This window comes from Semicossyphus pulcher, unplaced genomic scaffold (assembly GCF_022749685.1).
Source record: "Semicossyphus pulcher isolate SPU_LCO1_2020_fin unplaced genomic scaffold, fSemPul1.0.p SCAF_24, whole genome shotgun sequence".
Classification (NCBI taxonomy): Eukaryota; Metazoa; Chordata; class Actinopteri; order Labriformes; family Labridae; genus Semicossyphus; species Semicossyphus pulcher.
Window position 1 is genome coordinate 4113118 of NW_027211698.1, and position 15753 is coordinate 4128870.

General features: G+C 46.0%; 1 protein-coding gene across 1 annotated transcript in view; it reads left to right on the forward strand.

The window, feature by feature from the left end:
- pard3ba (par-3 family cell polarity regulator beta a) overlaps window positions 1-15753 on the forward strand; it is a 229683-nt gene that overhangs the window by 118698 nt on the left and 95232 nt on the right. Inside the window, exon 17 of the mRNA XM_069675514.1 lies at window positions 3098-3142. Within this exon, the coding sequence (XP_069531615.1) occupies window positions 3098-3142 (45 nt within the window). The remainder of the gene's footprint in view (window positions 1-3097; window positions 3143-15753) is intronic.

A 15753-nucleotide genomic window follows, 5' to 3' on the forward strand; every position in this document is an offset into this window, starting at 1 on the left:
ACGCTGTTTAAAAGGGGCGCCACTTGCCTGATGCGCAGCGTGCTTTAAGCTAGCAAATCGGCTGCTTGCAATACACAATGAACGGGGTGAATTTTGTGTGTCTACAACGTGAGGGGTGGACTGTGAAAAAAGTTCTTCATAATAATAATAATAACTTAGACTTAGCCTTTCAAGGGCACTTGACAGAGTAAATAATGAAACAGACAACAGAACAAAACAAGCAAACAAACAGGCAGAAAGAGGTAGCACTGAAAACAGTGGAAGGTGGTGACTTATAGTTCAAAGGCCGGAGTGAACAGATGTGATTTGCTGGCTGGGTCCCCAACAGTTCGGAGGCGAGAGTGAGGGATGGAGAGCAGGCCAGTGGTATATCGTAATCGTGACAGACATTCATACTTACAGGCCAAGAGGTGAAAACCCCCTTGTTAGCCTGCCTCCTCACGCCTCTCACTTTCTCCTGATCCTGCTCTCTCTCTCTGAACCTCCTTGTCGTCCCCACCCAAATCCCATTGTCCTTTTATTTCTTGCAACTGTTCTGCCCTCCCTTCTGTGACTCCTGTCTTAGATGCTCCCTGTCTCTTTTTAACAGTGCACAGCAGCACCATACGTCTGCAGTTTGGTATAAATACACTGAGCTATATCATCAGGTAACAGAGCACACACATATATATGTCCCTATAAGGTATCCCACTGTAGTTTAAAGGATTGTCTCTACATTTTTATCCTTCCTCTGGGGCAGGAGGAGACAAATTTGGCAGCCGTCCATTCAGACTTTTATCTTCCCTCGGCAGAGAAAGCAGCTTTTCATTATCCTCCGGGGTCATGTCGCCTGGAAAAGTTGTTCCCAAACTTTGAAAGTATTGGATTTTTATTTTATCCGGGAAGACGAGCGGAGCAAAGTTATTCCTGTGTCTTTGTTGTGGTTGCCACAGATGTTTCTATGAAGCCACCTCTTTTGATTTCAGGTTTGCTCTCGCTGATTGTGTTTTTCTTTCCTAACCTCTGTTTTTCTGTCACAGCCTATCACCCCGCATCTCTCCCTCCTGGCTCCCTCTCTTTATCGCTCCTTTGGTCGACTCTCCTTCAATATTCTCCTCTCATTTTCTCTCCCCCTCACCCATCTGTCCGCCGGGAAAATTGACCTCATAAAAAATGAAAAGGATTATTTAAGAGAAATAGCAGCGTAATGAAAACCCATTATTGTATCCCATGGTGCGCCGCCTGTGGAGGCTGCTGCCGGCCGAACGCAATCCTGTTTAGTTAGATTAGGCGGTGGGTGGGGTGTTGTTTCCCCCCCCTCTCTTTATTATTTCTCTCATTGTCTCATCTCTATCTGTTGTTTTTTCTCTCCCTCACAATCTCGGGTTTCTTCTATTTCGGCTTCTTTTTCATTTCCTCTCTCGGTCTGTCTCATTTTGTCCCTCGCTCGTCCTCCTCTGTGTGATCCTCCTGCAGGGACTCATTCGCAGCGTGTTCCAGCACCAGTAGATTCCATTATAACCGTTTACAAAGGTGCTCTGTGCTTCAGTATGTGTGGCATGTAAAACAAGTCCCACCTCGTCAGCGAGGGCAGGGTGGGCACTTGCACTACACTTCAAAACATGACGATGTTGGACTTTTGCACAAATCCAGAACCTCTCGCTGAGGGACGTGCTGTTTGTTGTTCTTGTTTCCGTTTGAAGCGCAGAGTTAATTTTGGCAGTCTTAAGATGGAAATGCTGATTAGTTTTAGTCACATTTCAGCCATTTTTTTCATAGTTTTAGTCGACGAAAACTCAGAACATTTTAGTCCAGTTTTAGTCAATAAGTCATCACATTTAGCCAAAACGTTTCCTCTCTTAATCTTATTAAAATGGCCAAATACAGATTAAATCTGCGATAAGGCGCCGTCCTGTCATTAATAATGTCCTGACGATGTTCTCCATGAGTAATAAAGACCCTCAGCTGAGGTTGTATGTGTGAAAGGAAACTTCTAGAACGTAACATTACGCGTGTAAAGCCACAGGACGAAGCAGTGCAGGTGCAGTAGCACATGCTGCACATCCCTCTCTTGCCTTTTTGCAGCAGCAGGTTTGGTTTTAACCGTGAGCACTTTTTATTTCTTCATCATCGCTTCTCATTTAAACAGTCTGACTGAAGCAGGCAGCTGATGAGCGCTCCTTTTCCTGTGAGCGCGCTCAGAACCTGAAGCAGAAAGTTAACACTTCTGAACCGCCTTCCCGACACCTGTTACCTCTAACTGCTGCTTGAGGCTTAGGTGAGCCAGCTAACGTAAATAAAGCCTGCGTATGTTGAACTCGCTTTGTAGTGCAGCCCTGCGTTTTGCGTTGATGCCATCATGTTGTTGTCAAGCTGCCGCTTTGGGACATCATCACTTGTATGACTGGGTCTGATTCAGGGGGATCTGCACGCCCCTCAACCAGTTCAACCAGTGACAGGACTGCAGAGCTTGTATTTTCAGACAGATTAAACACACAGTGAGGAAAATATCTTGGATTTTAAATGTCCGTTCGTCCACCACTAACATTTTAGTCCTGTCTTGTTAATGAAAACTAAACATACGTGTCGTCAGAGTTTTTATTATCAAAGATCTATTTTTAGCTCGTCAACGTCTCATCTTTAATTAACACTGATGAAGACAAACCAAATAGTATTGACAAATAGTGTTTGAGCAGGCTCCCGCCCTCGGACCTTTCCCACTCTCTCTGTCCTCTCTGTAAATCATGGCATAAAGGGCCCAAAAATAATCTTTGAAAAGAAATGCAGTGGTGGCAGTTCGGTTATGTTTAGACACCAAAAATGCTGGATTAGAAGAAGGAAAAAGAGCCTTGTTTTGGCACAGATAAGCACTAACATACCCACACTTACAGAACTAATGTATCTTATTGGATTCAACACAGATTTCCCGGTCCATTTCAAGGACCCCCAACATCGACATCAAGCATAGAAATAAGCCAAAGGAGAGCATCCATAGGTGACGCTAGAGGAGTACTGAGAGTGTCCAAGCTGCTGTAATGACGAGTTAAGAGTGAGAACAGGCTGAGCCTGTGATAATATGAGCTATTAACTGAGTTGCTCTTTCTTTTGTGTGTTCTAGTGGCCGATGAGAGTAACATGGGATCACTGGTCGGGCAGAAGAACGGTAAGTGTTGCACTAAAAGTCCATCCACACGCAGACAAATGAACCTGCTGTGTGATGATTCTCATTTTCTCTTTTTCCCTCGTCCTCCTTTGCGTCTTCTCCTCCCTCTGCTCCGCGGCCGACAAAGTTGTGAAGCACTTAGCGTCGGAGCTCTCCCTGCTTTATAGCCGCGCAGGTCAGCAGGCCCACAGTGCTCAATCCTCCCCCAGCTGACAGCAGCCGCGTCGCACTGTAACGTCCCCTGCCTCGATCATGTCTCCGCTCTCTGCTGTGTTTTATTTAAGAACGTTCAGTCACACATGACACAGTTTTTTACAGACCTCAGGGATGGGAAGTCTTTTTATGCCATGCTTGTCAGACATTAAAAAACAGGCAGCAGGATTTGCTTTCCAGTAACACTTGATGATGTAATCATTGGAGCATCCCTCACGCCCACCATGATCAGTTATTAAGACTTCATAGGATTTCAGCACTGCTGATCTACAGCAACGCTCCCTCTAGTGCAGCACCGAATATCACACAAGAATTGTGAAGCCAGATACTTTCTGTATTTATGACTTAAAGGGGCTTTAGATATGGAGTCAAATAATGTGGATCGTTTAGCTTCCTCTGATTGGACGGTCAGTGGACAACGTGCAGGTGAGCTGATTGCAGTCACAGGGAGGCGACCCTCTTGTTCACTCCAGCACAGCAGCGTTCAGTCGGGGGCTTGTGAGTATCCACACCTGCTAAGCGCCTCTCACCCCGGGCAACTCCGGAAAAGGAGAATCCATTCCCTCTCCACCTATATCTAGTTGGTAGTGCTCCACCTCTAGCACCAGCTCCGGTTCCTTCCCCACCAGAGAGGTGACGTTCCACGTATCAAGAACCAGTCCACGCTGCCGGAGATCACCCCGACTCCTAGGCCAATCCCTGCAGGTGGTGGGCCCGCTACTTCTTTGAGCTGAGCCCGGCCGTGTCCCATGGATCCTCCCCTGATCCGGGCAAGGTAGCAGTACCACCTTTCTGCATTTTCACAGGGGGTTTTGCACCGCTCTAAGGGCCCGATCGGACAGAGCACGTTTTGCAGGCTGTAAAACTCGCTCTGCACTGCCTTTTTTGTTGAAGCCTACTGTTAAAAAAAGAGCATCTAGCTGCGCCTTTTTTATTATATTTTATTTTAAATTATTTGTGAACATTATTTTTTCGAGCTCCAAATCTTTCTGACCTTTATTTGACTCCATATCTAAAGTGCTTTACCTTCCAGATTCCACAAAGCAAATCTATAGTGCTCAGTCGGTAGGGACCTGGAATTTGGGCTGGTAGCTGGAGAGGTGCCAGTTCCTCTCCTGGGCACTGAGGTGTCCTTGAGCAAGGCACCGAATCCCCCTCCCTCTGACATCTCTCCATTAATGCATGTCCTGGTCCTACAGGTCCTGTTTGTGCATGTGTGTATTTGGGGCCTATTGTGTGTAGCAATGCTCGACCTGCACGATATGAGGCCTAAAACTAAAAATAAATCCAAAAAGCATTTTTTTTCCACCACTAAGTTGACGACAGTAATCTGAGTGTAGCTGATATCTGCTTAGGCTTCATCTGATCCCATCAACATGGTATAAAAGCACGGCTATCATACCCAGGGCTCCGTCCAATAGCTCAGTGCTTTATTTTTCCTATTCTTTGGGATAAATTCAGACTTTTGCAATGTATAAAATTTTTTAATTTTATTAAACTGCGATTTCCTGCACAGCCGGAGACGACACCACAAATACAGACCAAAAGCTTTGAAAGTTCTTTGCACACGAGTTTCAGGGCTGCATTTAGGAACAGCTTGTGCTTCTCTGGAGGCAAACAGTGCACAGGTGAATTTCCACTGTATCAGGTATAACTGTGTTGTTCTCCTCCGTATGATTAGAAATCAGGGCGCTGCTAACAGAGAGGGCATGCTCAGCCGACCATCTCTGTTCGGGCTGCAGGAGTCCTGATTTTAATTGTTGAGTTCAGCAGAGGAGGTGAATTACACCTCATTTACAACACCCAGTGTGCTTTAATATGCCAACAATGCTTGTTATAAGGAGGGAATCATGACCAGCATTTGAGATCTGATGTTGGGAGGCAGACCTGGCTTCCACACGCACGTACACGATCTCTTAAAGCCACCTGCAGCAGCCAACTGAGCCTGTTGCAGCTGGAATACAAATGTCCCGAGCACCGGTAGCTGACCTCAAATCCCCCACACTCAGCATTCCCACAAGTGTCTCCTTCTCCTCCTCCTCCTCCTCCTCCTCCTCCTCCTCCTCTATAACCCTTTATGGCCCATGATAAATAAAGCCATCCATTTCTCCACTCTGCTGCAGCATTCCTCCTCTTCTCCTCCTTCTTCTTGTGGTTTTTCTTTTTTCATCTCCTCCACCGTTGACGTCTCGGCTAATGCGTATTGACAGGGCTTTTGCGTGTTTTTCATTTTTGCTGACGCAGAGTATTTGCAGAGCTTCCTGCGCACACACACACACACTCCACCCTCCCTCCTAAATGGCCTCAGTGTTTCTTTATGGGCTTTGACATATTTCATTAGGCGGATGGTCTTAAGAGGGCCTGCCTGGCTTCTTTAATCTGGCTAAAACCCTTTTTCTCTCTGGCTAGAGCCGCTGCGAGGAGCGCTCCACTCCTCTAACTCTCTCTCTCTCTCTCTCACTCCATCCTTTCTCTCTTGATTCTCCACTCTTAGCCGTCTCCATCTTCAATAGAGCTTTTAGTTTTTTTTTCCTCTTCTTTCGCTTTCATCTTTGCTACCACTCTCGTTCTTCCCAATCGTTTCTCTCTTGATTATTCTCCGTCTCCTGCTCTTTGTCGCCAGGCTCATCCCCATTTTTAGCATCCTCTCAATCCCCGAACCGTCATCTCTCCCTCTCCCTCTCCTCTCCCTCCCTCCATCCGATTCTCTCTTTATGATCACTTTTCATTCTCTTCCCCCCCGCCCGACAGGCTGATCCTTTTTTATTCACTCTCTCTCTCTTTCTTTTTATCTTTAGGTCTCTCTCTTTCTCCTCTTCTCCCTCCATCCTCTGCAGCTGTATCTGTTCCAGTTTTATGTGATTATGGTGAACATGTTCCAAGTCTCGGAGTTTCTCTCCCCGAGTCAGACCCGGACCAGCTTCTCCCACTGCCTCTCTGTGTGTCTGTGTGCCTGTGTGTGCGTGTGTGTGTATGTTAGAACACCCCGCAGACAGCCAGAAGAGTAATGGAGAGATATCCCTTCATTCATCCCTCCATTTCTCTCCCTTAGAGTCTAACATCTCCCCTGGCTGCAGGCTGCCCTCTCTTACAAAACACCTGGTCACTCATCCTGCACACACACACGCTGCATCCCAGCCTCGTGCAAATTCGGCATGCTTTTGCAAGTTCCTTTTCATGTGCATGTTTATAATCATCCGGGTGTTTAGCGCTGCCGAGCTAACAGCTAACCCTGCAGCATCACTCTGCACCCATTAGCTTGCGTTGTTTCTTCTGTGCACAATAGGGCTTTGAATCCAGCCGGCACCCTGCCAGTGCTGAATCCTCTGCTTTGTTTTCACGCTCTTTGTTTGGGTGCTGCGTAACTCCGCCGCTCGCTGCCATTCCCTCCCTCTCTCCCTCTCTCTGTTCTTTTGTACCGTTGTTGGTGGAAGTTGAAAGTCAACGTATTGTGTCGATTTGACTGTACTGATTATTTAATGTGTTTTTTCTTGTATTTTGGATCTTTAAAGGGCCAATTCTGCTTAAATAGAAAAAGAAACCTGAGTTTTTGTTGGATAAATTAAGACAAGATTGATATTAAACCCAGATCTAACTGCAGCCAGTCTCCAGTCTAGGACTCTGGGATTATATGCTCAACCAGCATCTCCAGGAAAGCAGGTGTGCACGTTAGAAGTTTAGGAACATTGAGCTCTTTCTGACTGTTTGTGGTGCATCCTGCTGCTGCCATGAGTTTTTAATCTCTCTCTCTGTCTGGGTTCGATCAGGTTTACCATATTTTGGGTACGTGGTGTTGAGATGATCAGTTCTGTAGCACGGTCTCATACTAGAAGCATAGCTCTGTTTTAGGAAGAGCGTGGGAGAGAATGGAAGTGTGTGCAGGAGTTACGTGAAGTGTCAGGGACTGGAGCAGGGAAAAGAGTGATCGGTAGCTGTTTAAACAACAGAACTAATGTACAGTTTGGGCTGTTTGTGCATAATAACGCCTACGACTCCTCAAGACTCAAGCCGCACTCCCTTGTCTTGCTTGCTGCGTATTAAAGAGATGGCCCTGAAGCTAGCTACAGCTTCGGCCCTGGATCACAACGATAAATCTCCCCTGTGCTTTCTGACTATGGTCAGGACGCTGAAGCAGGAAAGGTTAACAACGACTTCGCTCGTTAGTTTCCTCCACTGGTTTGTAGCAGGCGGCCTGTTATCGCCGTCTGTTGGAATACAAGGCACACTGCTTTGAACGTGAAGTTCTGGGAATTCTGGAAAGCAGATTACTAATTTGTTGCTGCTGCGCTTCAATTTTGAGCACATCATTACAGTTCCAATATTAGTTGGATTATTAGTTCAATATTTCACCAGGTTCAAACGATATATCGAATTTCCATTGAAAAGTGATGGCCCTAATGCACACTGATGGAAGTGGCTGCTTTGCAAGATGCCTTCCTGCCCATCAGAATTGAATCCTTCACACAGCACGCACACTGACCTATCAATGATTTTGTCGTCGGGACACGACGGACATGTCAACTGAATGTGGGGTTCAGAGTCTAGCCAAAGAGCACTTGAACATGTGGACTACGGGAGCTGGGCGTCAAAATGCTGAGATCCAAAAGAGTTGATAACCCGCTCTAAGTTAAACCAAAACGAGTTTCTAAATACACAGCAGGGAAGTTTTAGGTGGTCGTCATTCATAATTGGATCTCAATTGCGTCAAGGCTGCACTCACACCTGTACCCAAAACTGTCCACTTGTGATCTGATCACCCAAGATGCATGCTAATGCTAGTCTTAAACATGCCCTACTGTGACGTGCAGAATTTTGCACGTCATGCAGGTTTTGCAATGCTTGGAGCTGTGGTTGTCCCAGGTGTTAATCTCTATTTAACGTTTCCATTCATAATACGAGGCTTTGGTTGCTTGCAGGAAAAAAATTGTCCGTATGGAGTTGGTCATCTGATGTTGATAGATGACAGATATCTACATGCGAGTGCAGCTAACAATCTGTTAACTCCAACTGGATTCCTGCTTCTTAAGTTGCTAGTCGGACTGTAAACAAAGCAGCGCAAAGAAAAGGAAGTCTTGGCCAGAAGTCCTTTGTCGCTAACTGCTGGCTACACAGGAAGAACAAAAAGTTGTCCGTCTCTCCCAGAGGCTCTGTCGTCCTCAGACCACATCTGATGGCTCCCAATATTAGTCAGGGTTCAGTTTGCCCATTGACATTTCACTGAGCTGCATCACGGCATGCCATACTGAAAGACATAAATATCATTTATCCTGCATTAGCTTGAGGTGGATGGTGCTGTGGTTAACGAAGCATCATGCAGGTATGCCTGTTTGTTCTCCCTCAATGCACAAGCACTCTTACCCTCCGCGCGTTTACAAATGGCACGCGTCCCACTCAGCGCAGCTCGCTCCAACCCTCATCCATACCCTGCCAGCCCCCCGCGCCGCTGTAATCCAGCAGAGGTAAGCAGTAATTATGAAATGGCCTTTTAAGTCCCCTCCAGTTATTAAAGCCATTCATCTAGCTGGAGGCTAAATACATACGGCCCATATGTCCCCGTCCTCTCATACATCTAAACAGCTAAACCCAATTACTGGCAGAGCAGTGCCTCCATGCAGCTCCTGCGCCGCTGATCGAGCAGAGTGCATTCAAATGGTGATGGAAGGACGCTTAATGATCGGACAGATCTTTAATTGAAGTGGAGCTTTGATTGGCTATAACATGAATTGGGTTTGCTTCTATTAGCTATACAGTTGTCTGAAGTGATTCCTTTTGAAGTCTGGTTTGTGATGTGGTGGGAAAATGGAGCATTAATGACATTCTGCTGTCCCAAAACATCTCTCACTCACACAGGCTGGTGTTAGTTTACATATTATTAGAACATGGGCTTTGTAGTTCCTTTCGGCCTCGTTGGATTGCCAGCCCAATTTTGGATCCAGGTAGATTTACGAACGGATCTTAGCCATATTTGGAGGTGGTTACAATCTTATTTTTACAGATGCATCTCTGGCTGGACGTCACACACAGCAACAACGTCAAATTTCAGATGGAGTGTTCATCAGCTGAGCAGAAAACCCTCCTGTGTCGCCAAATTTGTCTGGTGATTCTTCAGATTTCTGCACCAAAGCCACATCTGTTTTACCATCACTTTAGTTTGTTTTCGGACCGCACCTGTCTTGTGCAATCCCCCCAATCGCCTGCATGCTTTTTGTTTGAGTTACCGGAATATGTGTTAGTCATGCTGCTGCTTTTAGTTCCCACATCATTTAAATAAACCTCACAGCTGAGAGCGGTGTTCTGGAGATCGGACGCTGAAAAATTCCACCACTTCCAGACAACAGCATGAACTGCTTGAACTCTGGGAGTCAGTGGTGTTTCCATACCAGTATCGCCCTTATTAAAGTGAACTATATTTACATTTTTAAACATTGTTTTAAACCAACCAAAGTTAATTGGTTGCCTGGAATACTCCTGCATTGGAAAGCTGCATCACCAGCATACAGTATCACTAATATCGCTACTACAACAACCCATACAGCTGGATTAAGGAATGTCTGGACACAAATCTGATGTGATGACTTGCAAAAACCATCCATCCATCCTGCTTATCTGGGGTTGGGTCACGGTGACAGCAGGCTAAGCAGCCCAGATGACTCTCTCCATTGCAACCTTTTCCAGCTCCTCCTGTCTGATTTTGAGGTGTTCCCAGGCCAGGTGGGATATATAATCCCTCCAGCGGGCTTTAAGTCTGCCCGGGGTCTCCTCCCAGTTGGACGTACCTGGAAGACTTCCACAGAGAGGCGCCCAGGAGGATCCTAATCAGATGCCCGAACCACCTCAACTCGCTCCGACGGTCATTAATACGCCACAAAAATAGGAAAATAGTCCCAAATAAGGGCACTGTCTACTCCTGTTTGAGTAGAGTTTGAAAGAACTACAATGTACTACAGTGTTTGTAGTGTACAGGTATGGAGTTGAGTAACTTCCTTTGTCTACAAAGAGGCTTACCTGCCGCAGGAATCATGTGTAGGGGGGGCATTTGGCGTTTCCCACCTGTTAATTGTTTGATGACGTCATCAGTATGGTCGAGGGTGCGGCCATATCTGTGGCAGGAAGCTGCTGATGCTGCTAATATATATTCAATATTTCTGATCCAGACGGCGAGGATATCGATGGTGTGATGCATTCATGTACAATGGGAAATTTGACTCTTTTGTGAAGGATGTGAGGAAGGTTTGGGGCAAATCCTAGCATTGGCAGAAATCAGTTCTGTGTGGGAGGCTGGAGGGGAAGGCCGGGAACTGGTGCCAGGAAGAGTTATGTTGTTGTGTGGTGAAAGTTTTGTTTTGCATGTTTCCTGGTAGCAGCTGTGAATAAATATCCACTGATGAGACCTTCAGCAAAGTCTCCAGAGTCTGCCTCCTACTTCACGATACACCCTCTGGCGACACGATGTTACATTTTGCCATGAAAAGAGAAATAAAATAAAACGAGACATCGTGCTTTTCACTTATTAGTGCGCTCACATGTCATCATGGGGTTGCTCCAGTAAATGTTTAACGGCCTGTGTTCAGTGCATTCGATCTAAGCAATGAAGATTAGTGTCATGAGAGACCTTTGTGTGCTCTGTCGTTTAAAGCACCTTTATTGAGATGAGATTATTAACGTCTCTTGTAGTTTAAGATTTTTAGAGCTTCTGGTGAATGAGACGACTTTTACGGGGGCCGTATTTTAATACCTCTGTTGGATTAAATTCATAACCTTTTCCGAGCAGGGCGACGCTCAGAGCGGGCTTTTCTTTTTACAGGTGTGTCATTCAGATGTGTCATGTGCTTTTATAGGAGAGTGCAGGTCAGGGCCTGTTTTACTGGTCTCTGGAAAAAATGGCTCCCGGCTTTTATTGGCCGCTGCTGAGATTGGATACTAGATGGAAAAGTGTGTGTGTGGGGGGGTCTTACATGTGTGTTTCTATAAGCATATCTAAGAGCACTGTAGTGATTGTCGCGCGCGCCTGAAGCAACAAGCCCCCTTTTCACTGTTGGCTTTTCAGTGTTTCCTTGGCAACTCCATCAACCCCCCCCCTTTTCTCACACACACACACACACACACACACACACACACACACACACCTTTCCGTACCACCTCCACCACCCCCAGCAGCTTTGATGGAGGGGGCACTTTCTTGTAACTGTGGCAACCTTTCAACCAGGCTGCTGTAAAGCTGCTTGCTGTGGAGCACATTGTGGTCCAGTTGATAGGTAAGTGTTAAGACCCTGCTGAGACACAATGGGGGGGTCCAGCTGTGTGCCAGGGTTTATATTGGGATGTGTGTAAGTGTGTGCAGGCTGGTTTCTATGTTCTAACTGGATGGGATGGTGAGCAGTGTGTGTGTTTTTGTTTGCATAAGTCTCCATGGTGTATTAAATGTGCTTGTGTTCATTGGGTGGAATAATTAGCCCACAGATTCCTGCAAACAACCTTTATACTGAATTGATGGATCGAGCCAAATGACGGAAACAACACAAACATTTTAGAGTCAGACTGCAGGTATTGTATTTGTGGACTGTCCCACCACTGTCAGTCAAAGCTGGTGTTCTCTGTAATCGATAGAAGCAATAATATTTGAAATTGGCGCCATAGCTGTGGAGAAAGTTGTACAAACAGCTCGTGGTTTCGCCCATTCTACATTCCTACAACACCCAGCATGCATTGCAACTCGCCCTCTGAAAGGAACAGCCCAGCGAGAGACGCTGGAGTGAAATACTACCTCAGAGCGGGACAGAATCTGAAACATGACTAGAACATACCGGTGGATCGTCTAAAAAATCTTCAGGTCTGCAGTCTACATTTCAAACCTGATGATTTTGAACGAGACATGACAACGGAAGCCGGCGTCCTAGATTGAGGAAGTGTAGCTTAGCGAGCTCCCTGGCCTCAGCCAGATGACGCAGAGGTTTTCCAGGGCCCGTTGGAGAAGCGGATAGCGTCCTCCAAAGGCACAGAGAGAAATTGCATTTTTTACCCTCCATAATGGCATTAGCTCCCCGTGATAGCGTGATAGGACTGAGGTTGAAAATCGAGCCCTTTAAGCATCTTGTCTAGTCCATGCTTGTACTGCAGCTATCATCGGCTCCTTCTTATTTCCAAGGCTAATCCCCTTAAGTTTCTCCAATATGACCACTCGAGAACTTTCCAGTTTGTTCCTTTAAGAAACTCCTTTGTGGCTTTTCCGGTATTTCTGGGGTCATTGTCTTGCTGGAGGATGAAGCACTGTCCAATGAGTTGAAGCGGAGCTGATTCGATGTTTCTCCTCACCTCAGGAGTCATTGTGCTACGATCAATGGTGGTTGCATCCTTAATGTCAATTTTAGCATAAAAGTGATAAAAGAAGCTACAAGCAGCAGAGGGTTGTTGATTCTTTTGTCGGAGTAACGCTGAGAAAGCAGGGTCAGGATGAGTAGAGATGCAGATAGCCTCCTCCAAAGCCTCAAGACTGTGACGCAACGCCATACGCAATTAAAAGTCCTTGGAAACCTTTTTCTGGCCACCCTCCCTGCCCATTCTTCAAACATCATGTCTAAGGTGCATTGGGTAGAAATATTTTTTTTAATTTGACCATTTTGGTGCTCAAAGGTTAAAGGTCAAGGTCGCTGTGGCCTTGCCTCTGTCCCATTCTTGAGACTTTTCCTTCTTTCAGTCCGGGATTGATTGCCGGATAAGCGCAACTATTTGTTCTGCTGACTTGAGAAGCATCTCCAGACAATTTCAAGCTCTGCAGAGAACCACCAGGGGAGAAAGACATTCTCCGGGATAATGTCCCTCTCGTAAATGATTGTGGTGCAAGCTCCCCGGTTTAATGTTGGACTACTTAAGACATTGTTAGATTTAATCCCAACATGGCCACAGTTGTGCTCCTTCACTTGTTAGCAGAGGGATGCATGGTGTAAATTCTACTTTCGTCATTCACTCAGAATATCCGTATTGATAATGTTTTGACCTCCTGACATTACACTACAGAACGAGTTGTATCAGTAAGCCTCAGTCACAGGTTGCAGGTGTGTAGCTCTCACTTTTAAGGCGTCACTTTAAAGCTCCCGAGCAGCCTCACAGAGCGGTGTTAGTCCTTACAGGGCCTGTCAGCTCAGCAGCAGCAGCCCACGGCTACGTTCCAGGCAAAGACTTCAGTGCTGTCTGCTCAACACAGCAGTCAACCTGTGCTTAAGTCACAATATGCATATCACAGTGAGGTATGTGTGGGGTAGGCGTCTGTGCAGGTGGATAGGCTTGTGTCTGTAGTACATAAGCAGCTTGTGAAATGCAGGCTGACGACGCTGGTCAGAAGGTGGAGGGAGGCTTAAGAACGCTTTGTTGTTGCAACGAGAAAAAGATACACGGTGCAGACGTTGGTGGGATCCATATAAGAGTCCTTCTCTAGTATTTTTATTTAAAAAGTGCATCCCCCACAATTCTATGATATGAAAGTCTGATTTTGTGCATGTTTCGACCATAGTTTAAAGGACTTAATCGACCTTTTTCATGAACATTTAAAGCGATAGTGAGTGCTTCCCTTTAACTTATCAAAAAGGGCTCCCCATAGAGGTTAATTTCACCTACATGTATGAAATTTGGTATGCATATTTAGCATGTCAAGACCTACAAAAAAGCCTCTTGTACCCATATCTTAAACCCAACAGGAAGTCAGCCATTTTGGTTTGATTTTCAGAATAAGGCATATTTTTGGCGATTTACATTTCCTCCTAATGACCACATCCAATCCTGCTCACATTTGGTCGCCTACTAGTAAGAGCCAGTGGTACCTCTCATATACTATGTTCTCTCCATCCATCCATCCATCCATTATCTATACCGCTTGTCCTGCTCAGGGTCTTGGGGTGCTGGAGCCTATCTCAGCTGTCATTAGGCGAGAGGCGGGGCTACACCTGGACTGGTCGCCAGTCAATCACAGAGACAGACAACCTTTCACACTCACACCTACAGGCAGTTTAAAGTCACCGATGAACCTAACGAGCATGGCTTTGGACTGTGGGAGGAAGCTGGAGGGAACCCACGCATGCACGAGGAGAACATGCAAACTCCACACAGAAAGGCCCACTACGTCTGAACCGGGGTTCGAACTAGGAGCCGTCTAGCTGTGAGGCAACAGCGCTAACCTGTGCATCACCTACTGATGGGCAGCATAGTGTCTGCAGCTTCTGCACACCCCAACGTGCACAAAGGACTGTTTCATTTCCTTTTATCAGTAGATGTATTTACTGCTGCATGTAAGCCCAAGTTAAAACTAAACTTCTCACCTGATCTGTCTCCTGAGCATGTGCCTGTCTGTCCACTGCTTTTTTAGCATTGAGCCAACTGTTTTAGCGGCCCTTTCCCTTAACATTGCATCTGTTTTTTGCTAGCTAAATGCAACAAAGTAGATTTATTGAAGTTAAATTGAAAATAAATATATAATCAGACAGATCTGTTGACAGGGTTCATACATTCATACATTAAACTTATTATCTGTATTTCTTGGGGGGACTGTGTGAGTAATACCCAAACTTTAATGCTGAATGTTTACTCAGATTTCTCCAAAGAGTTATCTTTTTTGAGCCCTATATTTGGATGTTTTCCACTGCAATGCACCTTGGGAGTTGTACTCTACTTTCCCCTTGAAGTTTATATAAAGACAGACTTTTTCTACTTTTAATTAAAAATATTTTCTTAGACGTCGTTTGCACTCGTTCAAAAGTTAAACCAACTTTGTCTTTGTTTAGAATTCCACTCCTGACTCCTCCCACTTGGCTGTCCGCTAACAGAGAGATAAGAAGCACGAAAACAGGTCGTGAAAACGTGACAATATTGCTTTCATCTTGGACGACAGGCTGTTACAGCTGTGAAGGGCATTTGCCACCGTCCTGGCCTGTTTGGCTGTCGGGCTGTTTGTCAAATCTGTGCACCAGCTTGAATCAGCGGCAATCAGGCAGACACGATGCGAACGGATCCGCGAGAGCATCTGCTGGCACAGCGGGCAGCGATATGTGATAAACGCTGATTTCACCCTCCATTGGATCGAGCTGGCGATGATAGCCACCTCTCCCCCGCTCATCCATCCTATTAAACCCTCATTATTCATTTACCTCCAGCCTCAAACGCCTGACATGCATGGAATGAGCGCGCTCCCAGCTCCGCACACACAAACACACTCTTCTTCTATTTCATCTAAGGCGGTCAAGGACACACAGTGCTATCATGCACGGGCAGTATCATGACTTTAATTTCTTTTTTCTTGCACCAAAACTCTCCCACTCTGCACTCACACACACACTTCCTCTGTGTTTGGTTCAGCAGTGCGCTGGCAAGGAGCTTAATTCTATCAGGCTGCGAGCTGGACAGCCGTAATT